General features: G+C 36.4%; 1 protein-coding gene across 14 annotated transcripts in view; it reads right to left on the bottom strand.

Moving 5' to 3' along the window:
• Nucleotides 1–26,625, bottom strand: part of LOC137039041 (voltage-dependent R-type calcium channel subunit alpha-1E) — a 185,961-nt gene that overhangs the window by 47,579 nt on the left and 111,757 nt on the right. For 10 of the 14 annotated variants that reach the window (XM_067414180.1, XM_067414178.1, XM_067414179.1 and 7 more), the window contains 3 exons: nucleotides 3,575–3,678; nucleotides 2,666–2,848; nucleotides 1,120–1,289 (listed from right to left, as the gene is read on the bottom strand). In XM_067414180.1, coding sequence (XP_067270281.1) covers nucleotides 1,120–1,289; nucleotides 2,666–2,848; nucleotides 3,575–3,678 — 457 coding nt within the window. The remainder of the gene's footprint in view (nucleotides 1–1,119; nucleotides 1,290–2,665; nucleotides 2,849–3,574; nucleotides 3,679–26,625) is intronic. The other 4 variants (XM_067414182.1, XM_067414188.1, XM_067414189.1 and 1 more) reach the window with 1 other exon arrangement.

Genomic DNA, 26,625 nt, shown 5'->3' on the forward strand with positions numbered 1-26,625 from the left:
GTGTACGAATGAATGCCAATGGACTGTTGTGTAGCAAAATGCAAAACTACTCATCCATGCCTTGCTCTGGAGGCAAGTGCAACATGCCAATGTATTTGCCTGTGTGACTTCACGAATCCTACAATTTCAAACAAGCAGTTTTTGGAGCTTGAATAAATAAATGGTTTATAATGGGGGAGAAGATTTAAGCTATGACACTTGCAGGATGTTTTAATGGTACAAAGACCTCTAATATGTTAAAAGGTCAAGGCAAATTTGACCCCTTTATTAAACAATATCAAACTAAATGCATGATTGTTTTAAAGTCTGAGGAAGTCCTCCTCCACAAAAATAACATAAAAAACAGCACTATGACAGTGAAGAATAAAAATGCCAGTTCCGATTGTAAATTACACTAGTTTGATCATAGCCAACCACCTAAGCTTATTCCACCAAAAGCTCCATTGTTATGACTGTCCAATATTTCTCATTTTCCAGTACTTGGAGCTATTTGGAGACAAAACCACTTTGTCAAACCCTTCCAAACATGTCTTATGAAAAGGGAGATGTTACTGTGCCTGAATAGACTTGTAAGTAGATGAGAAATCAAAACTACACAGTATTGCATATGGTATGTAAGACCTGTGTACAAATACAACAGTTCAGCTGCCATTGCCAGGGTGGAGGAAGTTCATCACTTTCAACTAAAATGGGCCACTGATCCAGATAGTTTTCTTTTGCCATTTATTTATATTTTGGGGGAAAGAAAGGGGATTGGGACACAACGCATCTGCCTGCATGACCAATGTCTCCACAATCAAACGCTAACCACAAACCCAGAGTACCAACAAAAACATTTATTTATATTTCTTTAGAAAGTTTTATCCACCCATTACTAACCAAAAACCTCAACCGATGAACTATAAAACGAGTCATTAAACCACATTAAAATGTGAAATACTGCAAAAATTGTAAACAAACACCAATCACCCTGTTTTATCTAAAAATTAATCTGGCACATTAATGTTTAAATGAGATCTTCTTTAACAGTGAAGTAATGCTTCAATAAGATTCTCCTTTTATACATTATAATATAAAAACAGAACTGCTACATATAAGTCAGCTGACACAGAAACTCACATTATAGAGAATGGTTGTCCAGCCTTCCATGGTGATGCACTGGAAGACAGTGAGTATGGAAAACAAAATGTTATCAAACTGAGTGATGCCGTCGTTGGGTCCGGGCCAGTAATTGCAGGTATAATTTATAGGACACGGCTTGATCCCACATGGGTCAGATTCAGATATGTCTACAAGAAATGAGAGAAACAAAAAAATTTTCTTCATGAACTAAATATATAAAAAGTGTAGTGATCAACTGTTTAATTTTGTTAAATGTATCTGTGTAATTTGTCTGTTTGCTTTACTGTTTGTTATCATGCAGCCCCAAGAAAGAGGTGTTTTCTTCATGTATGGGAGAAGCCAAGGCTCTGATTTTTAACTTGCAAATGGTAATAATGTTATTCTTGTCAATACTTATGTTATATTTAGTTTTTTTTTTTAAATATGTAACATATTATTAAATAATATAACATTGTATGTGTACTATTATTGTAAAAAACAAATAAAAGAACAAGTTATTTATTATATTTTATTACACGGCTCTGTGAAATACTTAATTCTGATTGGTCAATCGTGCATTCCAGCGGTATGTTATTTCCAGATAACAACTGCTCATACGGGTACTACGAGTTATCTTGACCGTTACTACTTCTATGCTTAACACTGCCGCCATCTTGTGGTTGTTAAATACTTAAACAGCCATGGCTACAATGGAAGACTTAAAGGCGGGGTTCCTTTATAAAGTTTTAAATATGGATATTTTTCTTACACAAACGCATCGATTCGAATCAGAAGGCTCTATTAACCCCTCCGAGCCGTGTGGAGCACGTAATTTGGCGGACAGCTGCATTTTTTTATGGACTTCAAAAACAGCTAACGTTGTAACTACTGCTTGGATTAACGTTAGCCTGGACTTTTTAAATATAACTCCGATTGTATTTGTCTGAAAGAAGAATTTCATATACACCTATGATGACTTGAGGGTGAGTAAATCATAGGCTTGGTTTCATTTTTGGACGAACCCTTTCAGCATTCATTTTCAACATTTAGCAGCAATAGATAAAGGCTTAAAGCAGTTTTTCTTCGCTGAAGCTTTGCGTAAGAGCTAATAAAATATTTAATCTCAAGACAATATTTTGTGTCTAATATATTTGAGACTAGAAGCCGTGAAATAAGCGGGATAATGTACACACAGCCGGTTGTTATCGCAGAATAAACCCCTTCAGAGTGATGCAAGACCTGATCACTCTGTCAGGGTTTATTCTGCGATAACAACCGGCTGGGTGTACATTATCCCTTACATATTATATTATATTATATTATATTATATTATATTATATTATATTATATTATATTATATTATATTATATTATATTATATTATATTAAAGAGAGAAACACAGTTAAAAAAAAATCCCCGCTAAACTTTCTGGTTCCACTGTTTTCTTTTTTTAGTATTATAATGATTTACACTGGATCCCAGAATTTGACAAAAATATAAATTAAAATATATATCTAGGTAAGTTTGTACATAAGTGGTAGTGAAGGCCTGTGCATGTTCTTACTTTTGTTTGTCAGTGCGTGATCCTCCTTACTTTTAATGCCTGGTACACATTGCTTGTGGAGTTTTCCACTGTAGAACTCTAGTCCAATAATGGCAAACATTAGAATGGCAAAAAACAGCAGCAGCCCGATCTGTAGCAGTGGCACCATTGCCTTCATTATGGATTTAAGAACTATTTGCAGACCTAAAAAAAACATAAATATATATATGAATTAGTATCAATCACACACACAAAAAACACACTCACACTGTAAAAAATAAAAACGGAAAATGTACTGGTAATTTTCTGCCAGTACATTATCCAGTAATTTTACAGAAATTTCCATTGACCCTTAAAACACAAACTAATGCAATGTGTAATTCAAAATACAGGTAAAATACCTGTAAAAAAAAAAAAAAAAAAAAACAATACGGAAACTTCCTTCATATTATACAGTACATTGTGGCCTATTTTTACAGACTTGTTTTATAGTGTAGTGAAAATGAATACAAACTGTTGATGTTTTACTGCCTCTAGTGTTTATTTCAGCTGGAAACGGCAGTGAATTGTATGTATAGGTAACATTTTTTGGAGGTTTGCAGAAATGTAGGTAGAGGAATTCACTATTTATTTCTTTATATATGGAAAAACTTTTCATGCACATTTCATGACAACACTGAGTCTTAACCAGGTGTGATGTGACAGGTTACAGATGAGTGGAGTGGGATTTTGGTCCAATGAGATTTCACTGTGCAGCTACCCAGATAAACAGACATCTTGCAACAAACAAAATGCCTTGTTGCATGTAACATTGCGATTTGTCTTCTTGTTTCATCGCTTTGCACCTCATTAGGACGCAGTGTAATACGCCTCCTCTAAAACTAAATAACACAGTGTGATTAAAAACTTCATATAGATTAGTAAACATACTAGGAATGCCAGAAACCAGTTTAAGGGGCCGCAATACCCTCACAGCCCTCAGCGTTCGTAGGTCTAATGAAATATTCATGTGGGCTCCTGCTGTGGCCAGAATCCTGTTAACAAAATAAAAACAAACATCGGTTAGGCGAAGAAATGGAACAACATTTGTCGGGATATATAAATATTTCACAAATATGTTAATGATGATGTTGGCTAAACTACACAATCTCCATCATTAGTGACAAGGTAATTGCAGCTATAGTAATGATTCATAATGATACTGTAGGTAAAGGTGAGTAATTAGAGCAGCGGTGCTAAATGTGTGTGATCCTTAATGAGGAAATCCCTCTCAATGAATGACATGCAGCCAGCACATTTTTTGATAAGGGTCACTTCTAATTCACAGATTCCTTCTTAGTGCAGGTGACATTCATCATGCATGAACAATACGTTCTTTGTCTTTTATTTAACTCATTTAGAATTTTGTGTTCAGACTTTCATTTTTGCGGTAGCTCTGTATATTTTTATCGCATCACTTTTCGAAAAGTTATTACCTGGTGAAGTGGATTTACTTATTGTAGAGTTATCATGTCAAAAAAAAAACTCAAATAAAGGACCACAGTTCGGTTGTGCATCACAGCTTGACTCAGAACTTTATTGCGATACACAAAGACAACTGTAGCCCAATTTTACGGTTTCTATAGTTTACATAAAGAGAGCAGCACACTCAGGGCTGTATATGGTAATGACTATTTGGCACTTTGTCCTCTAATGTTTTTATCTAGAGCCAAACACGCTTCATTCAAGCCCTTTCTGCTTCGTTCATTGCGTCTATCCCTGTCAACGACATAAAGCACTACAATAGCTACAGATGAATTATTTTAACAACAACAATTAGCAGAAATATGGTGAGTATAGCCCAACAAAAAGATATACTTTCACTAAAATGATTCAGGAAAAAAGAATTCAGCATTTTTATCTGTCATACATTATATGACTTTATTATGATAAAAAAATAGATATATTATTTTGCCTATTATAGCATTAAGCCTATTAATCAGCATTTTTAGATTTCATCATAAACAATGTTAAAATTGGGGAAATTACTTGAAGATGGCAAGGAAGGACCATTAAAACTTTGACATTTCTATGTTTTCTGCTCATAATGAGAGAATTTTCATTATGTACATTGTTTGTTTGTTTTTAGCAGACACTTATTTTAAGCAAAACATAAAAATGATCCAGACTTTAGAGGAAACCCCTGAACCGGCACACAGTATCTTCATAGCTATCTAAATGTAAAAAATAACAATAGCTTGACAAAATTGTATTAAATATTATAGTATAACTGATTAAATAATATTTATATTTTTTACATTCTCAGGTGCCAGGGTTTGGCTCTCAGGACCCAATTTCATTGGCTTTGATAACTTGAAAAGTTTCTTTAACAAAGTTGTACTGCTGTCCACAGTGCCCAGGTGGAAATATATAACTTTTCCAAAAAAAGGATTTCCGGACCTCTGCTGGGAAGGAAATATAGAGACCGGACCAATGGAACTTTAATTGAATACGCATGGTCTATGGTATGTCTTCATTTACACAGTCATGTAAATGTGTGTGTTTGCAGGGGGCACAATAAGTGATGGGACTGAACGGGTGGGTGTGGAGGGGGCAGGACACAACATAGAAAAATAAAAAAGCTAATGGTTACTGATATATATATATATATATATATATATATATATATATATATATATATATATAAAAATCTCTGTACACAACATCTGAACTCCAGCATGCTTTAGAAACCCTGCTGAAAAGACCAGCATGAATTTCCTTGCTGATCCTGGCTGCTTTATGCAGATTACACATTTAATCATTTAGCAGGTGCTTTTATCCAAAGAAAGTTACAAACGAGGACCAATCACAAATCATTTATCATACAAATCCAATAATATTGAATTGCAAGAACCAAAATAAAATTATAATAAGTGATATTTATGGTAAGCAAGTTATAGTAAGTACACAATATACATATACACATATACAACATATGCTGGTGATGACAATCCAAAGATGAAGTGGGAATTCACAGAGGAACGGAATAGATACATTTTCCTGATTGATCACCGTGCAAGTCATCTTACCCATGCAGCCCAGAAAAGGACCTTGCAATAATGTGATATGATTATTGTTGGTCTTATTAAAATGAACAGAACCCCTCTTCTCTCAGAGGGAACCCATCAAGGGTATAGCTCATTATAAAATGCTAATGTTGTCCTTTATTTGCAGTGCCACCTAACAGGAAACGGCAACTCATCTGTGATGCAGCATGCAGGGCAATGAGAGGAGCCTTGTGTGTGAGAGAGAGATCTTATTGTCGGCATTCGGTTTCTGACAGCTACCTACTGGATACCGTGTGTGTAACCTGGGATGAACCATCCATTCCAACATCGCCTTAATACATCTGAAATGATTTGACAGATCCCATATCTTTTAAGCTTGATAACTGATCTCTGGCTAATTACTTAATCACCAGCAAATTTTAAATAGACAGCTCATTATTTCCATTCACTCCACCCTCTCCATTCTGGGCTCTTTCCAAAACCACGCCCCCAAAATACATGAACGTTCAGCTGGAAGACGCATTATTTACCTCAGACGAGCAGTGTGCATGTAGTGACATCATGTCAGAATCACATGTAATAAAAAATCAAACTTTATCAGTATGAATATAAACACATAAGATGTATTTTAGTACTCACTATCAAGCTAGAATACCGATACTGGTAAAGTTTAAAATATATTTTTGTTTAATTTGGTAACGAGCTAGTTATATTTATAAGGCAAAGAAAACGGGTAGCATCATGTTTTTCCAATAACATCAGTTATACTGTGATGAAGATGAATTTTGTGTAAGATTCATAACATATACAGTGTTTTGCATGTAAGAGTTTCCATGATGAAAGCGTTGTTGATTAGTAGTAGCAAAAGCTAACTTAGTTCTTAAAAAAAAGTTCCTGGATGCGGTGTACTAGCTTTTACACATGCATTTTGTTATCTAAAGTTACATTTTGCGAAATTCAACACAACAGCAATCAACTTGAGCTAAACATATTGAGTATTTATCATCTCTACTAATGGCTAAGTGTATAACATTGTAACTTTATGCTAAGTAATGTTATGTTAGCTATATTAGGCAGCTTCGCTGTCGTGCAGCCACGCAGATATTTACTCGCGTTTGATTTCTTTGTTTATCCAAAGACTTTCTGTGCATTGCCTTTTCACGTACTGTCTTTCTTTTTTGCATTGTTTAACTTCGCTGACTGTAAAACCATGCACTGCGAATTTTGAATGCTCTTTCTCTGCCATTATTTTGCCTAGGTTTCTTGCCTCTTGAACTGCTCAAATCAAACGAGCGCGCGCATGTGGGCGGATCCTGTAGCGAAAGCGGTGCTTGCCATGGTAGCGAGAGAGAGTGACAGTCGCCCAAGCCAATCATTTGTTTCATCCCGAATGAAAATAATGAGGGGTGTTTATTGCGGATTAAAAAGTCTAGAGTCACTCCATTTTTATACTCTCCTTTTCAGAGTACTTACATTTTAATTATGTATTGGCAGATAAATAAAGTTTAAACAAATTTGGACAAAAGTATTTTAGATCAGTCCTACCTATCCCACCTTTAAAGCAGATTTGTTACGTGACAATATTAATAAAAGTTTCTTAACAGTCAAGATCAAATGATCTGCATCTCTTGCGCTGCATCAAGCCACTCCCACAATATCCTTCATCACTCAAATTAATGCACGACGCAGATTAACTGCACAGCATGTGTGTAAACCTCCAATACAACTACAAAGCAATTATTACATCACAAATAAATCTCTCAATCAAGTGACTGTGGTTATAGTATTATACAGACATTTTACACAACATTATAATATTATTTTCAAATAAACTTTAATATATTATTATTACAATTATTATTGCCCCTGGTTCAGTAAAGAATTCATGCAATAAAGTAGCAGTGGCAGAGAGACCAATTTTAAAGGTGGGGTAAATGCTTTCTGGTAAGTGTTGTTGTTATTTAAAATCACCAAAACAAACCCCCCAAACCCACTACCCCCAAAAGGCCCCACACATACGTAACCCAGGCAACGACTATGGCAGAATCTGTGTGTTACAGGTCGAATATTCAATGAAAAAGCCATCCCTTCCATCACAAAAACATAAACTGTTCTCATGAACAACTCTATAGTACATGAGCACGAGTTCAACTAATGAACATATTACAATTATGACAAGATTAGAGTTATAGCGATCACAAAAACACAAACTGTTCTCATGAACAACTCGATAGTACACGAGTATGAATCCAACTAACGGCATATTTTTACACCCAAGATTTTCACTTCATTTTCAGCAGGGCTTTATAACAGAGGAATATTAATCTCAGATTGTCCTGCATATTAGTCACATCTGGGGTGTCAAGGTAGCATGATGTCAGTGATTCTATTTAGGACCTGTGAAAGAATTAAAATAGCAGCACAGGAATGAGATGAAAGACTTCACTGAACGACTACTAAAACAAGAAAGAAAGAAAATTGCTACAACTGCAGGGAGTCTCTTAATGGCAAGGGCAAAAATGGGTTTATCAGAAAAATATTAAACTTTTAAAGGATAATAATTTAGATGGAAATTGTTACAATGACCATGATACTCTGAGATATCTGACAACATTATTTGTTGCATTTATATAAGTGACAGAATGATAGTTTTCACTAAGAAATTTGTTGTGAAAAGTTTATAAAATAAGCATGCCCCCTGCAAGCATTGTAATGGATACATCAGTACAAACTATGTAACATTAGCACATGTTCAATTATGCTTACATAATGCTTGTGTTTATAATGTTAAGATTCACAAACTATCACTGCCTAAGGACAAATGCTCTCTAAGCCGGATGCAAAGATGCATTCATATGTATACTCTGTATAGAAAGAGAGAACACAAATTTCATGCAATGAATGCATCATTCCTCACTTTGAGAGGTGGTTGAGAGGAAGGAGAGAGATCTTGACTGTTTTCTCTGAAAACAATATTGTGTGGGGGCGGGTCAGGAACACAAAGCTGGTGTGAAGACAATTCCCTGGCACTGAATGAACAGTACGACATGTTACAACTAACAAAAGACCACAAGATCTCCATAAAAAGAGCGCAAGCTTCCTGTGATTCATGGGAGCCTGCTATATAGCCAAAGTTCTGTGTATATATATATATATATATATATATGCTGGAGGCATGCTGGAGGCTTCGGGGAACGCCTCCAGCGTGACAGGTGTCTGAAGCTACTATCAAATCACGCCAATCCTATTGACCGGCGACAGCCCATGACATCATCAATGTGCGACCAGGAAGTATATAAGGGCGCCTTGCAAACATGACACCCTCTTTAGTCTGAAGAGACCGTTTGGTAGGCAGGCCCCAAGGCATGGCAACAAGATGTAGTGTCTCGTTCCCTGTTCTCAGGGAACATAGGCTACATATGTAACCTGAGACGTTCCCTTTCGAAAGGGCACTCGCACTGCGTCCTAGAACACTCTGGGGAACGATATACCAATGCCACCATGCTGAGGGGAGTGCATGCCCACTGGCAGTGATAACTGTCAGGACAAGCTAATTAAACTTGAAAAGCCTACACCACTCCCCCTCTGGTCGAACTGGGCTGTCAGTGACAGCACTCCCTACGATCATAGCCCAAGCTTTTTAGCCTCAACAGAAACCGTAATGCATACGTATGAGGTCCTACCCAGACTGCTCAAAGGCCTGGGACTACCTTCTTTAACTGAAGGGGTCCCTTTAAGGGAATATGGTCAGGGGGTCCGAGGGCACCCCGGCCAGTCACTATTTGGAAAAACCTTTCCCGCATGCCACCTGGGAGGCCTGACCTGGTGTCGCTTCTGCGGGACACTTCGGCCTGGCCAACCCTGTCTGTTTGAAACAGAGCCTCTGGAAAGTCACCTTCTGGTGAGGCATCCAGACTGAGGGACTGCGAACGAGCAGTATCCTCCTCAGACCGGATCTCAGAGACGGGTATCCTAGTGAGCAGTACTCAGCGTAGCGCTTTCCTAACCCTTGCTAGCGAGGGGAGTTCACCTGCTCGATCTTAGGATCTACCGAGCACTTATCTTACAGAAGTTCTCAGGAGGCCAGTCAGGCCTACGGACGGATCTAACAGGGAGGCCACGCGGGGGGCCTACGACCGTCTGATCAAACTCAGGTGGCTGTGTGCTCATAGACGACCCTCAGAGAGGGGAGCACCTAAGCCTGCCTGGTGGGTAACCCCCAGCTGTACGCTAAACTACCAAAGGTTCTATTCTACAAAGAACTGGTAAAGAAGACCTAATCTTGGAAACATTGCCTTCAAGGAGGCCCAGAGAGACCCACTACCTGATAACAAGTTTCAAGGAGGCCTAAGAGAGGCCTACCACTCGATAGCAATATTGCTGACTCCCAGAGCATTTAGACTCGCCTTTATGGAGGCCTAGTGAAGCCTACCACCTAAAAGCCAGCCCTCAGGGAGGCTTGGTGAGGCCTACTACCTGGCAGCAATGCATGCTAACTTCCCAAGCAGCTGAGGCCTAATCTTCATCAACTGCAAGATGCTATCCTATCAATATAGGCCTACATTTCTAAAGAATGCTTTCAGCACCTTGTTGTATCAATGCAACGTAGAATTAAGGCAGTTCTGAAGGTGAAAGGGGGTCAAACACAGTATTAGTATGGTGTTCCTGATAATCCTTTAGGTGAGTGTATTGACCTTTTGAGGTGGCAATTCCTCGTTCTATTACATAATTGATCAATTTATATTTGAGACCTCTCGTTTTCTGGGTCTGGTGTCAATAAAAGCTTTTCTTTGACTAACAAGGACGTTTTCAGCGCAGGAACTTACAAGATATACTTATATCATGATGAACTTTTATATAAAGGCTCAAGGTAAAGTTGATTTTTTAATTCATCACCCCTTTAATAATTTGCTCTCCATGGCAAATACAGTATGTGCTTCTCTAGTCCAAATCCAGAAATAATGATGCTAGACTTTGAAAAAAAAAGAAAGTAAAAAAAAAGGCATACAAAGCATGTGGGTTGTATAAGCTCTGTTAGCAAACATAATCTTTTGCATTCATAATCAGATCCCAACTTAAATTTAAAATTATAAGAGCACTGTTTAGCCGTTTAAAATAACACTGCAAACCAAATGTCAATATGTGCAAATCCTCTCAAGATTTCTAAGATATCACCACATGCATTTAAGCAGTCCGTATCCCTCACAATATTGATATTGTGGTATTTCCAGTCTTCTGTCAGTTAGGCAGACAGTGCTGGTTAATTATCCCTCTCTGCCTGCTGCAGATACGCGGCTCTTTGATGGGCCCCTGACTCACACATGCAACCGTTACATTGTGACAGATGGCATATGAATCATTAAGACACCAGTAGATCAATTATTCATCATGGGTAAAGAGCAAACACTTAACTAATTGTCAAACACGTAGGGAGAAACAGACAAAGAGAGAGAGCAACAGAGAAAGTAAAAAAAAGAAAGAGTCAGAGAGCCGACATCTGAAACCATTATAAATTACAAATGAGTGCTAATGATGCCCAATCAGAGTGTTTTAGCCCTTGACCTAAACAGCTTGATTTATTTTGCCTTATAAAGCAAACGGTAAAAGGCTATGTTCACATAGCAGCATATCAGTTGTGAGTCCTATATATAGTGGCATAATTTTTTTTACATAATATGCATTGTTTCACTGACTTTTTCAACAAGAAAACAAATTTTAAATGCAGACTCCAATATAGACAGGAACAGATTTATATTGTATTATAAGGTAGTTGGCAATACCCAACACTATTCTGCAAAGTAAGATGCTCTGTCAGGGTTCTCCTCTAACAGTTCTGTCAGTCTGGTCTTTGTTTCATGTCTCTATGTTTGTGTTGTGTGTCACCACATGGTTTTGTGTTTGCCAACCTCTTGTCCCATTATGGACCTAGAAATATGACAAAATGATCTGAATTTGAATTGTATAAATCTGAATTATAGACAAGTGTAATTTAACAAAATTGAATATTATGTTGCATTTTACTTAGTTCTGAATTTGAATTTTTAAATGTTGAATATAGACCATTTGAAATTGAACACATCTGAAATGTTTTTATGTCGAAATTGTATAGACATGTATTTTTAAACAGCGGATATTTTGTTCTAAATTAATAGAAAATTTCAGTTTTTGAAAATACAGATTAAAGATTTCAGACAAAGAGAAAATATTGAGAACATCCAATTCAATATTCTCAAATTCAGATCTTACAGAAAGTAGGCCAGAGGTCATCATCAGGGAAGAGTAAATGATGTCAGAAAAGTTGGAGCACCATCTGATCATTTCCTATATGTAATGGAATAAAGAGAAAAGATTAAACAGCCCTTTTATACTTTTTTGTTTAGCTTAGATTCATGCACGGAAAATTCGATATTGGCTAGAATTCCTATTTTTCGTGCGTGGTTTACAAAACGCTGGTTTGTGAAGAAAATCTCTGCATTTGACGTCATCTGTCATTCTCCAGGGCTGAATCCAAAATTTCCCCCTAAACCCTCATTCACTATTCCTTACTTTAGTCCACTAACAGTTAAATTGATTGAGTGAATGAAAACGAGTGCGTGAAGTTGGACAGCCGTTGCGTGTACATCGGCTGTATAGCTATTGCGGTGTGGGGTTGAATGAGTGCACTCGAATATGTCCATGGTTTCGGACAATGGCTGTCCCCTCAAATGATGCCGTTTTTTTAGGGTATAGGGGGCGATTCAGCCCAGGTCTGTTCAACAAAATAATAGTTTTAAAACAGTAGTAGGCTACTGCTTAAACTGTACAGGGCAGGTCCTAGATAAGGCAACTTTTCTGTGCAACAGAAAAAACCTAATGCGTTTCACAGAAAAAAATGTGTATCCGATATATTAAATATTAATCAGCACCCGGCCTGTTTTATTTAATTGTGTCAAAAACGGAATATTTCCAGTCTATTTCCAGTCTATCGGCAATCACGATCACCCTTCGTTAAGCTTAAAATACAAATGGGACACCCTAGTAGGATAGTGTCCTCCTCAGCAATTAAACACTAGAATGAGACGGTCAAGTAAGTGTGCATGGCTATGTCCCACATGTTTCTGCCCTGCAGTCACATCAAGAAAATACTACTGAACTAAATTTTGGAAAAATTATTTGTATTGCAAATCTTTATATTAACTTGCTTTCTATGAATGAAATACAGTGAATGACAGCCGTCTGCGGTCTCCCAGTGGCTTACATTATTGTCCATTTAGTGTTGGTGACTCATTTATAGCAAAACAAAGCATACATCCAATGTATCCTTCAAAACAGGACGACTGAAGGACGCCAAACGAAGGCCTTCCAAGGATTATTTTAAGTAAGATGGCCTTTAGCAACTTTTGATGATGTGGCAGCCAAGATATGCAGCCTTCATAGTACGCAGCTTTCCGTTTAAGAAAAACCCAATGTGTGCTCTTGCCCTCATGTTTTCCTAGTTTGTTATGCATTGGCCCTCATTTATCAATCTTGCATAGAAACGGAAGTATTTGTTGGCATAAGATTATGCTTACACTCGGTCAATAGCTGTTTGGATGAAAATTAACTATCACAATGCATTATTTTACTAGCCTAGAAATCTAGATGCACCCTAGCGGCAGCAAATCTAATTTGCCTGCGAGTGTCGTCTAGCAACTCTCAATACCCTTCTGAGCTGTATTCGCCAAACTCTTGCCGGGCCAATCACATCGTGTATAGAGTCGGTGGGCGGGGCCATAATTAGCTAGAGGTAACAGAGCTGAAGATGTTGAGGTTCTCTTTGGGAGTGACGAGGATGGATAGGATTAGGAATGAGTACATCAGAGGGACAGCACATGTGAGATGTTTTGGAGACAAAGTTAGAGAGGCCAGGTTGAGATGGTTTGGACATGTTCAGAGGAGGGAGAGTGAATACATCGGTAAGAGGATGCTGAGGTTAGAGCTGCCAGACAGGAGGTCAAGAGGAAGACCAAAGAGGAGGTTTATGGATGTAGTGAAGGCGGACATGAAGGTAGTTGGTCTGAGAGAAGAGGATACAGAGGATAGAAATAGATAGAGGCAGATGATTCGCTGTGGCGACCCCTGAAGGGAACAGCCGAAAGAAGAAGAAGATTCACTTAATGGTGTTTGTGTTGTGTTCAGTTAATTAATTTATCCTTTGCGTCGGATTCGACTGAAAATCGCGCAACTACAGTACACATTACAGGCACTGATCAACAAACGCGGATATGTATGTTACATGTCTAAAGTAGCTCTATAGAAAGAATAAACCAGTCTTATAAACTTATAAACCACATTTATGGTTTTTGCATGTTTCAATGTTATTTAATAACAGTAGTCATCATAATAAGCATATTTCCAGTAGTCTGTGTGCCTCAGACTTGCGCCGTCAACTCAATCACCCTCGCCTTGGAAATCCTCGGATCCTATCCTTCGACAGACTTTTGAACCGCTTCAATTGGTTCTTTTCCACTCGGACGTGCTATTAGTGTACTGGCTCGACCGGTTACTTACTGAGAACCGGCTCAAAAGAATGATACGTTCAAGAACCTAACATCACTCATGCTGACCAGCAAGATTTTTATTTATTTATTATTATACTTTTGTTTATTGACAAACATTATGTTTAAAACTCTTTGTCTTTGCATTTGCAGTCAGCAGAGCCAAATGTTATTTTTCAGTTCTAGATTGAATATTTATTTTATATTATATTAATATTATTTTACTCTATTAATATTGCTTTTATTAGTAATAAATAAATCTACCTCAGTTTTAATAAATTGTTCACTTGTTTGGGAAGTGTTTGTCATGTTTTGACAATAACGATAGTTTAAAACCACAATTAACTGTCTATTTTCTACATCTTTCACTCAGGAGCAATAATAAGCCTTTCTTTATCAATAACAACTGATATGGAAAATTATATTGTGATAATGTTTGAGCTAGTTACAGTGGTTGCTCTTCCTGCTTGCCTGTGATTGGGTCCCACACGGGCCCACTGTTCGAACTGTGTTCATATCATCACCATATCTTGCCTTGTCCGCTGTTTTGTTAATAAACCCCTGAACACTCATTCCTGCATTTGAGTCCTCCCTCATAGATCCATGACATGCACAAATGGAAAAATGTACCTTCACTGTCATTCAAGGGCCAGGAGTAAATATTAATTCATTACCTGAATAGTTCAATACAAAGGTGCAAAGCAACTCAAATATCTAGGATCCATCAAACAATGTGAGAATATTTTTGTAACACTACAAGTATTTTTTAGCATTGTGTCCTCACACTGAATTTCTAAGCCAGAGAGTTTTCACACCCACACCAACACCAGTGTGAAGGTGAATCAGATCAGGTCCTGTTGTAATCTTCAGATGGGAATATAGAAAGTAGTATTTTTATTATCTAAATTTAACAAGCAAGTGTCTTGTTTAATGTTAGTTAATGCATTAACTAATTTGACTAGCAAACTAACAAATGGAACCTTATTTTAAAGTTACTGAATAAAATTTTAATGAAATACGAATGTAATGAAATATTATGAATACCCCATAATCCCCTACATAACCTTCCCCACACTGACTTTAATGTTGATCAGTTAGATCATCATCTGAGGTTTAAATGCTCCCTCCACCATCACTGGAGCTTCACACAGCAACAGGGGAAATTTTCCCTCCATCTGGCTATATGACACGCCCCCTACTCTCACCATAGCAACCCCAGGCCCAATCAGCACTGCCCCTGATCTTTCCTGTTGGTTACAGTGAATATAATTTAAAACGTTGGTGTGGACATATAATAGTTACTATTATTAGATTATCACTGTATTATAAGTGTTTTCTTAAATTAACTTTTACTACATAAATGTCAAATTCCTGATTGTGATTGGCTGGCATGTTTCAAGTGTGTTGATTACATTTTTATAATTGCACAGGTATGAAGCAGTAGCTACAGGTTTGCTGATCACATCACTGTTCCACAAATGCTCACTTTACCAGACAGAGAGAGAGAAAAGAAACGAGACAGACACAGAGTGTCCCAGCCAGTTATTATCCATCCTGTCAGTGTGCCAAGCCAGTGAAGGAGAAATTACAGGCCCCAGAACAGGTCCTCGTCCTGAAGAAACTTGTTCATTCGAATGACTTAAAATAGAAAGCAGAGATTCGCCTGATGAAAAGAACTTGCATGCATTTTATTCACTAATCCTTCATTTAGCTGTCTATATGTAACTCTTCAAAGTTTTGTAATTGCAAAAAGACACAATGACTACGTTTACATGCTCCCTCATAATGTGATAATAATAGGATTTTGACAATATTGCAATTAAACTTTACCTCATGTAAACGCAATCCTTTAATCAAACTAATATGATTAAGCTCATAATCATAGTAACCGCAGCTGCATTAAACTAGGTGGCGTACACCGATTTTAATCCCAATAAACAGGCATGTAAACACCTTAATCGCATTATTACCATTCTGACCAAAGTGTACATGTGCGTGGGCATACACGGATACATGGCTTAATATATAGTGCCATTATCTAAACTAAAATATAAACGTATTGTCCAATAATATAATTTTGTTAAATGTCACATGACTTTATGAAGCACAATGATTGCTTTGTTTTTGAACTGATTCAATGACAGGTAATATAACTGCCAAAATGAACTACCCATTGCTGTGCTACAAAACATTGATCCCAGTCTGTTTTTTTAGTCTCAACAGACAATCAGTTCATTTTGTGGCCATAGACCAAATCATGTTGTCTTTTTACTATCTATGTGGGACAAATGGGAGTCGTTGCAGCAAGAATAAAACAAGAGGTTCTGTTTAAGTCAGAAGAGACAACCCACTGGTCTCAACAAACGTTTATATTACTGGAAACAGCACTTCCAATACTCCCAAAGGGCAAATTCACTCAATGTTGTATTTCTTAGGTCTCAGAGACTTAACTGTTATGACCTGTTCTTAAGCATAAAAAAGAGAAAGAGAGAAAGAAAAACAGTATGAAGCTGATATCTGTAACATATTCCACTGGAAGGGAGGGTGATGAACCCAAGTGCAGTTATTTTATTGAATATTAACATAAATCAAAATCCAAACGTAAAACAAAGACTTGACTTGGCGAAAGCAAATAAAAGACTTGACTTGACATAGACTTGACTTAAACTGAAACACTCACAGGGGTTACACATACACATTCAATATCAGACAAAGACTATGGCAACACGAGGGCTAAAATACACAATGGCTAATGACAAGATAGGGGGATACTTGTGAACAATGATCAACCCATAAACCAATGACAACATGATACAGGAACACGAGGCAGGAACACATGAGGGCATGGAGTCACAAGACAATAGAACACATGACAAAACCAGGAAGTGCATGACAAGACATGACAGTGAACATGAAAACCTTAAAACATTAAACATAAACCCAACACCAAAACACCCTGTGACAATAGCTTACTAAACTATAGTGCAGAATGCTCTACTGTGTATTTAAAGTTATTTCTTAACTTCTTATTATATGATCACTATCATTGCTATATGCTGTCTACCTCATCATTACACCATGGCAACATTAATCTTCCCTTTCTGTGTAATACATCTATAAACAACTGGTATGAAAATTTGCATGTGTGGAACTCTATGATGACAAACTTGGCTACATATCTTTAAGTACTTAAAAAAGTACTTATTTAAATAATATTAATAATAATCGGTTACAATTTATACATTCTTTTCACTATAAGAAACAAGGTAAACTGTACTTAATTTGTCTTCCAGAAAAAATGCAAGTATCTTCTGTTGCTTCCGAAGGACAGTACAAAATGATTTTTATTTTTTTATATTTAAACAAAATAATAAAAATGTTATAGTTAGACTCTCTCAGTAGGTTATGTATATGTTGTCTGTATTTATGTAGCACCATGGTCCTGTGAGGCTGACATTTCGTTCCACTGTATGTCACCACATGAAGCGAAATTACAATAAATCTCATTTTGTATGACCTATTTTATTTTGTTAAAATTATTCACATTTTCAAATATTCTGAAAGGGGTAAGTAAACTTTTGAACACAACTGTACATGTCAACTAACTCTCATTTGAGTACTAGTTGATTATTAGTAGACTGTTAGTGGTAGGGTTAGAGTTAGTAGAATAAGTTGACAAGTACTTTTAAAGTTACTTATAGTCAGTAATATGTCTGTTTAGGACCATCACAATAAAGTTTTAGCAGATATTAAGCAGACAGTCTACTACAACTAATAAGAGTTAACTCAAATCAAGAGAATAAAGGGGACCATAAAAATAAAGTGTTACATAATAATCTAATAAAAATATATAACAATCAACTTTATCTTGGAGTTGTAGTAAAACAGCTGTTATACCACACTCGTTTCCAGACAAGTGCTGAAACAAGCCTATTTTAAAAAAGACCAAATACAACTGCATCTCTCTGAAGCACACACTCCACCAGTGTGCTCTCCAAACACTTGACCATGTGATCCTCATTCAGCAAACTGATCATGAATTGATGTCGAAGTTCACTTTTGCTTTGAATATACAATGAGCATGTGAAAATCAATTCAAAACGATTTATTCTTTTTTATGAATTAAAAAGGTGTCCAACAACTTTTCCCCCTATGGAATCATAAAAAGGCTTTACAAGAGATTAGTTTTTCTGATATTTTCTTCAATAAAACCAGTGCAGTACTAAATTTGCAAGCATGTTTTTTTTGGAAAAATAGTGCAAATTTACATGTATTCTATTTCATTCCATCTTATTACACAAGCCAACCCTATTTAGTCCAGTTAATAAACACAGTATCTCTGATCTTAACCCTGTTTTCACAGCTCATCGCTAAAGCAGGCATCTATCTACTCTATATAAAGTGTATTTATTATATATACAGATCACAGGGGCTTGCTCAAATTAGCATATCCTTCTAATAAATCGGTTGAGTGACACTACTATACACACTTACTGTGTGATTGTGAAAAAATATTTGTGCACACCAGTGTAAATTATTATTTATGTTTACAATAGGGCTGAATGATTTTGATTTTTTTTTTTTACCAATATAGCAATTGCGATTAAATATGAAATTATTGCATGTTAAGAATTTTAAACTAAAATAACTTCAAAACATAAAAGATAGTAAATCATAAAGAGGAACAAAAAACATTACAAGCAATGATCAAAGAGAGCTTTTAGTATTTAAGAGTATCGGAACTGAGTGATTTTTCTCATCTTTACTGTTGTTTGATTAGGCTATTAATAATGACATAATAGACAGCGGGAGATTTGCATGCATTGCACAGATCTCTTTTAAAATATAAGATGCAGTTTGTCCTGTCTGTTTCATTACTGTTGACATTACTGACTGTGTTTAAATTAGTTTCGCATCATAATAGCATTTTGAGACGTACACAGCCGCATGCGCAAGTGCTCTTCACAAAGCATGGCACGAGCATTTGAAACTGAAAGCCTTGTGTCAGGGAGTTTCCCACTTTTAATATATAAGCACAATGCATTCCAAACAACATAAGTTAAGCCTTCTTAAGCTAAGCCATTTGTAAGGAAAATACCGGCAGGCAAGAACAAGCGCAACATCAAGCAAAATTTCTCACAGCGCATATGCTGTGCAATGAAGCCCGCAAATATCATCGTGATTCGCTTCAATGTATTTAAGCAAAATCCCACCAAGCTATAGGGCTGTTTCCCCTAATATCATATAGAGGATATAGATTTTATACAACAATTTAATCAACAAAAAGTATATATTATGACATTTGACATTATGACAGGGGCGGCAGTGGCTCAGTGGTTCATGTAGATTGTCTACAAACCCAAAGGTTGGTGGTTCGATCCCCGGTTCCACCTGACAAAGTGTCGAGGTGTCCTTGAGCAAGACACCTAACCCCAGCTGCTCCCGACGAGCTGGATGGCGCCTGACATGGCTGACATCACCTTCGATGGGTGAATGTGAGGCAAAAATGTAAAGCGCTTTGGATGGCCATAGGGTCTGTTAAAAGCACTATATAAATGGAGTCGATTTACTATTTTAGACACAATATTGTTTGTTTTTCCTCTATAATATATCATATTTGGAGAATAGTTCAAATAGATCATGGCGTCATAGCAGCAAAACACAGTGTAGTCTCGTTGATGAATGTGTCTGCGTTTTTATGTCCCCTTTAATTTTATTAATTCTAATCCATTCATGAAGTAGAGTATATCAGCATATATGTATTGTATTGGTAATGCTCCATATGGAGCTCCAGGATATATATATATATATATATATATATATATATATATATATATATATATATATATATATATATATATATATATATATATATATATATATATATATAATCCTGGAGCTCCATATGCATTACCAATACATCAACAGACAGCCACAGGAGATGAGGTCTTTTGCAAAGATTCTCCACCTTGTCCACATATATCAATCAAGCTGACAGCTGATTGGTCCAGAGCATTTGAATGACAGCTTTACGCCTGCAGTCCTTAAAGATCAAACGTATATGCACCAGTTGTGGCAAAATTACTGTGACAAAACAGGCAGGGAGAGGATTTTAATGAAGCTGGCTGTTATAATGCACCTTTACAGTAATGCACGATATCAGGCAAAGAGCTTCATTTGATGTTAGATTGGTCACCCTTTAAATACAATCAGTCAATTTAGATTGTACAATATACCAGGGTACATTTAGATTGTCCAATATATTCTTCAATTTCATGGAAAAGCAGAATTGCTTGCTCTTTTTAACTTAATAAAATGGTGTTGTACCATACAGACACACTCTAACGTTCACTCAACGCTCTACCAAGTCCACCCAGAGCATTTATAGAAAGTGGAAAAAAATGGGAAATAAATTGTCACATTTGTGTTAGAACCATTTTGTCCATTAACATATGACTGTCCACACTTTTTTTAATTGACCTGCCCCAGAGTTAAAGAATATGGTCATATATATATATATATATATATATATATATATATATATATATATATATTTTTTTTTTTATAAATGTAATGTATAAATGTAAAAAAGACAGTGTTGTTTTGTTTTGTGTTTGTTTTGCTGCAAAAAAACCTTGACTAATAATAATTGGATTCTAAAAAATGTAAATGCTACAAAAGTGTTTGATAACATGAAAAAAATATATAGAGATGCGCCAAATGACCGGCCAGGGACCAGAATCAGTCAGTTTTCCTGCATGCTCGGCCCGGACCAGTGATTGGTCTCACGTCTTTCCAATTCTATGTCTATGAAAACATGAACATATGACTAGAAAAATAACTGGATTATGATGCATCAATGTTTTTGAAAAAGAAAAGAAACCATCTCAAATAACCCTAATCAATAATATTGGGCATTGCATTTGAGCTGAAACTGTGAATAAGCACCACCCTGCAGAGCTTTGCTAGAGGAATAATAAACTCAACCAAACATCCTATATTAGATTCATCTGATCTATACCTATTACAACTTACATCTGCACAAAAGGACACAAATGCGCACTTGAACCTGACTGTACAGTCTCTTAACAACAAAGCTAATACACACTGATCAACTAAACGCTGATCAACTAAAGCAAAGAGAATTTACAACATTCTATTGCAATCTTGATATCCTTCTAATGCTATGTATTTGACAGACTGGCACTGCACATCTTGCACTTAACTTCATGATCAAAGTGATTCCAGGGCCAGGAGTGCATGCTTTCAAATTGCAATTGTTTCGCTGGTTTGGAAGGCATGCTGTCTAATGCTAACCAATCAGACCTCAAGTACCACCCAAAATGCCAATATATAACCAATAAAAAAATAGACAACTATCGTAACCTTCCTAAAATAATTTTCATTCGACAAATCGAATGACCAATTATTATAGGAAGGTGATGATATTTGTCTATTTTTATTTATTTATTTTTTTAAGTCAGGGCGATCATCGTTTTCAAGATAGATCGGCGGCATCACATTGGAGTACTCGACACTTGCCCATCCCTAGTTTTTATACCAGCCGCACTGCAGCACATTCAAGAAGCATCCCAGAAGCAGCTCTCCGCGCCGCTTTGCTAAAGATAGGCGTCTGATCTATTTTTGATGGACGCCACCTCCAAATGCCAGTGTTCTCCTTCTCCTCACAAGCACTGTGTATAAACACAAGATAATTGTGGGTGTATTTTAAATGCCTAGAAACCTGCTACAAATCTTTAATCCTTGTCGTAATGTGTCATAATAAGCCACAGATGTGTGTGCAGTGTTAATAAGGGGAAATTCCAGCAGGTGTCCATGCTCACACCAAAAGCACCCTCACCACTGATCAATATAAGTGGCAAGAGTCGCAAGAACCAAAACGAGTGGCGTACTGCACTTAAACAGTTAAGTGCCAACAAAATTATGCCAAAATCTGTCTTGGCGAGTATTCAATTAAACACAACATAAACATAAATAGTTGTCTTACAAACACGGTCTTACAAGTCTGTCTTGAATCCTGAGGCAACAAGTCAGCTGCTTATATAGTTTTTCAGATGCAGCTCAAATTTGAGGAACCCTGGTATATTGAATCTGTGCACGAACTGTTAAACTGATTGCAACCTAATATTCCTTTTGCAGTCTGTCATGTTAATCAAAAAACAAAAGATTGCTCTCTACTAAATAACTGTTGTAACTTTAATTGTAAACAGTAATCCGCACTTAATTTTTACAATGAAGACTATCCACCCATACAGAAATGTAATATATGTAAATATATGTCCCTATATCCGAGTAGTGATGACATATATGTTTCATATAAGGCAATACATTATTAGCGCATATATACATTCTCACGATATATGAAGATATAGGTTTATACCATGTATGAAATACCCATAGAATAATTATTATATATACATATATAAAAATTATTTATATGATGATTTTTTATATGGTACTGTATGTTAATGCCATATATGTAAACAATATATGTCGAATTTATATATGTAAGTTTATTTAAACATAATATATGCAAACATTCAGTATGCTTGTATAGGATTTTATATGGATTTATATAGTGGTGTTTGAATCCTGGCATTTCATAATTTGGTTTTGTTTCAGGCTTCGGACATTAAAAGCTCCATGTGTGTTTTTCTCCCCATTGTGAGTGTACAGTTTGAGCATTCGCTTGGTCTCGTGTGAGCATCTAGTTTTGCTTGGGCAGTATACACTCTTTTGTCCATGTGTTTAGGGTTGTTTGTTTAGCATGCGGCTTGTGCTCATCATTAGCCATGGCGTGTACTTTCATGTTTTGTTCTGTGTAGCATGTAATGGTTACCCTGGTACATGGGTGACATTTTTCATCCTGTCCTCTAGAGGGCAACAAATGGAGGAAGTGGTTTTAAGGTTATGAGTAGCATAGAGGAGAGGCATGGCAATGGAGAATGGGTGAAAATGCCTGGAATCACATTGTGTTTGAGAGTTAAGTGAATTGCACATTCTAATGCTTTACAATCTTGTTCAAATGCACATTTTTATGTACCCATAAAAATGTTAATTCATAGTGTTTGGCAGTTTCCAGAGAAGCTCGCAGAGGACTCTGTTATGGGGCTTGAGTGCACTGATACCTACTTCTTACCTGTGTTGGATTGTGCCAGTGCCTAATCTAGGATTTAGGATTGTATATCTTCATTGCCTGCTGGGACTGGGCCTTCTACAACACTCAAGAGACTTGCATTGCAGACTGTATATCCTTTTCCCTCTAGGGCATTTTGAATTGTTTGGTACTGTTTTTTGTTTGTGTATCACTAGTATTTTGGGTTTGGAATTGATTTACTGTTTATTTGTCTACTTATAGTGTTGAGCTTTGATATTCACAATGCTGTCTTGGATTTCCATCCATGTGCTAATTGTTACTATGTTATCTCATTCAGTGGTTAAATAGATACAATTTATTTTCACTCCCTCATTGAGAATCTTACAGTTAGTTTGAACACAAACTATTGGCAAAAGTGAATTCACGTTTTTTTGAGGATTTCTTATTGTATAAAAAACTAAGGCGAGCCAGTTACAAGCATGAAGGGGTTTGTTTGTTTCGATTGCTTATTTTTGAAGTCTAATAAAAAGCCCATTAACCTCTGCACCCTTGAGTCCTTCATCTCTTGCCTCACCTGACAATAAGTAACATTATAAATATTTTATATTTTAAATGTCATTTGTTTTATACATAGTATAGATTTTAAGACTCTGCGGCATTTGAGAGTGATAATGATTTGTCACATATATAATTTAAACATATATAATATGTGGACTAAAGATATATGTCAATATATGAAATTTCTGATGCTGTGCATATATGTGCATTTATGTTTTTACTCTATATGAGCATATTAGGATATTTCATATATGAGACCTATATGTCAAAATATGTATTATACATACATTAACATACATAATATATGGGATACATTTATATGTCAATATATGGAATTGTTCCAATTTCTAATATGTTTCATATATGTTTTTACTTTATATATCACATATATCGCATATATTGATATTTCATATATAGACATATATTACATTTCCGTATGGGCAGTGTTGTTTGCAATTTGTTCTTATTTGATTATTGAATTTTTTAATGAAACTTTTTTTGGTTGTATATGCTGTCAATTAAAGTCTTCGAAAGAAAACCGGAATCTGCAAAAATCGGCATCGGCATCGTCACATTTACAAAAAAAGCCAAGATTTTTGCATTCTGTGCATCTCTAAAAATAAAAAGGATTTTTATAGAAACAACAGCTTCTCGACAGCTCTCTCTACAATCACAAGTTCAGGGTGACATGGAGTTTCACACTGTTCCTGCTCACTGAGCATCTGCTTCACATAGTCAAGACTCAAGCCTGCTGTTCTTACATCAGCAGCTGAGGTAATGATAGAGTGCGTGAATGCATTATCCAGAAGAAGCTGTATTGTGCTAGTCACGTGGCTCAGTAAAGGAGCAGCTAGACAGGCGCTATAATTAACACACACAATGTGTGCAAATGAAGCACACAAGCTCATGTGCATGCACACCAGCATACATGCTTGTTCTCATACATGGTAAATAAAAGAATTGGAGTAGTTCGTCCTAAATCCTGATGCTTGGTCACCAGATTGCAAGGCAGCACTGTATAGACCTTATGCAACAGAGAAACAAGTGCACAGCAATCTTTACAATTGTGTGTTTGAGATTCTGTTTTTGGGGTAGCTCTGTATATTTCTATGGCATTGCTGTCAGAGATTAAGCTGGTGAAGAACTCTTATTCCGAGAGTTAACAAAAATGATCATGAGCATTGTAATGTTTGAAGCGGATGTCATAACAAATGTCAGTAGAGTGGGAAGATTTTAAAACAAGCCTTTTATTCATAAATCAGTACGATTTTAACTTCATGCTGTAAAAATACAAACTGAAAGACAACGAGAACAGCACTGAAAAGGGACGGGGCTACACAAGCACTGAAAAGGGACGGGGCTACACAAGGTTTTCTCAAACATTCTTATCAATAACTGATAAGCTTGCATAAATGGGTCATGAACTGAGAAATCAAAATTTCCTTAAACTTTTGACATAGAGAATACCCTGACATGCTATAAGAATACCCTGTAAGTTTCAGAACTGAAAACTTCCTTGTTAGTCCAATAAAAGCTTTTATTGTCACCAGGCCCAGCAAACAACGTCAGTGGGGATCTATGATGTCAAAGGAAGACAAGCATTGCCTATGCAGAAGAAGATCAACACCTACTTCATCACTGCCTGTTAAGCAACATTTTTAACAATTTCGACAAATGCCTGATCTGAATGTAATGATTCATGTACAGTCAGATATTTGTCTGTGTGTCAGTAAATCAAACCAGTGACTAAACGTCAACTTACACTGTTTCTCTTAGTAGAATGAAATTAATCTGTTATTTAACTGATTAAATTATATAAGAAAGCGATCAAACAAAGCTCCCTTTGCAAAATTTGGAGCAGCACATGCTGCAGCTGTCAATCAATCAGTTATTGAGTTTATCAGTGACGTGTTTATCAGTCACGTTTTATTCTATGAATCTCTTAACTATATCATGTTTGCACTGTTAGTGAAGATGAAATCATTCGTTAGTGTACAGAAACTGAGTTGCAATGACTAGATCCTGCTTTAATGCACTCAACGTGTCTGTGATTGGCTACAATGATCATCTCTGCAACCTTTCATGCCACGTTCTTAATAAGGCCATAGATCTAAATGTAATGCAACACTTTTCACAATTAGTAAAACGTGAGAGCTGTAATAGTAAAAAAGCTCTAAAAGAGTAATGCTTAGCTATTTCAAATGGGAAAAAGACATTTGTCAGTCACAGCAGTGGGTGTTTACACTGAACTCTCACAGGACACCCCCATTAAAACAGAGCGTTCAGAGCAGAGGGTTAAAATCAGGAAAAATGACTTTTATTTAATTTTTGATGTAAAAAGCATTCTAACATTATAAATGCACCCCACAAAACATCTGACCCCTTTAATTTAATTTAAATATACAGATTTTTAAAAATATATATTAACATTTTAACTTTTTTCACCATATATTTATACGTGTATATTCCTTACCAGTGAAGTACATTCTTAGTGTCAGAAATATGGGATAAGGGATGCAGCCTATATTTCTTCACATGTGCAAACCGGTGTTATCTATAGTCCAACTGATGTTGTCTTCTGTATGCTCCTCATTAGGAATATATCAGCTGGGTTTCCTCTAGCATGCATTTGACAGCTGAGCTGTGGTAAAACGAAGGCAAGCTCTTTTTTCCTGCCATCTCGTCACCCGGCTCTCTCCATTACAGCATTGTCCCTTGGAGCCTAGCACTTCTTAAAAATAG

This window comes from Pseudorasbora parva, chromosome 13 (genome assembly GCF_024679245.1).
Source record: "Pseudorasbora parva isolate DD20220531a chromosome 13, ASM2467924v1, whole genome shotgun sequence".
NCBI classification, from domain to species: Eukaryota; Metazoa; Chordata; class Actinopteri; order Cypriniformes; family Gobionidae; genus Pseudorasbora; species Pseudorasbora parva.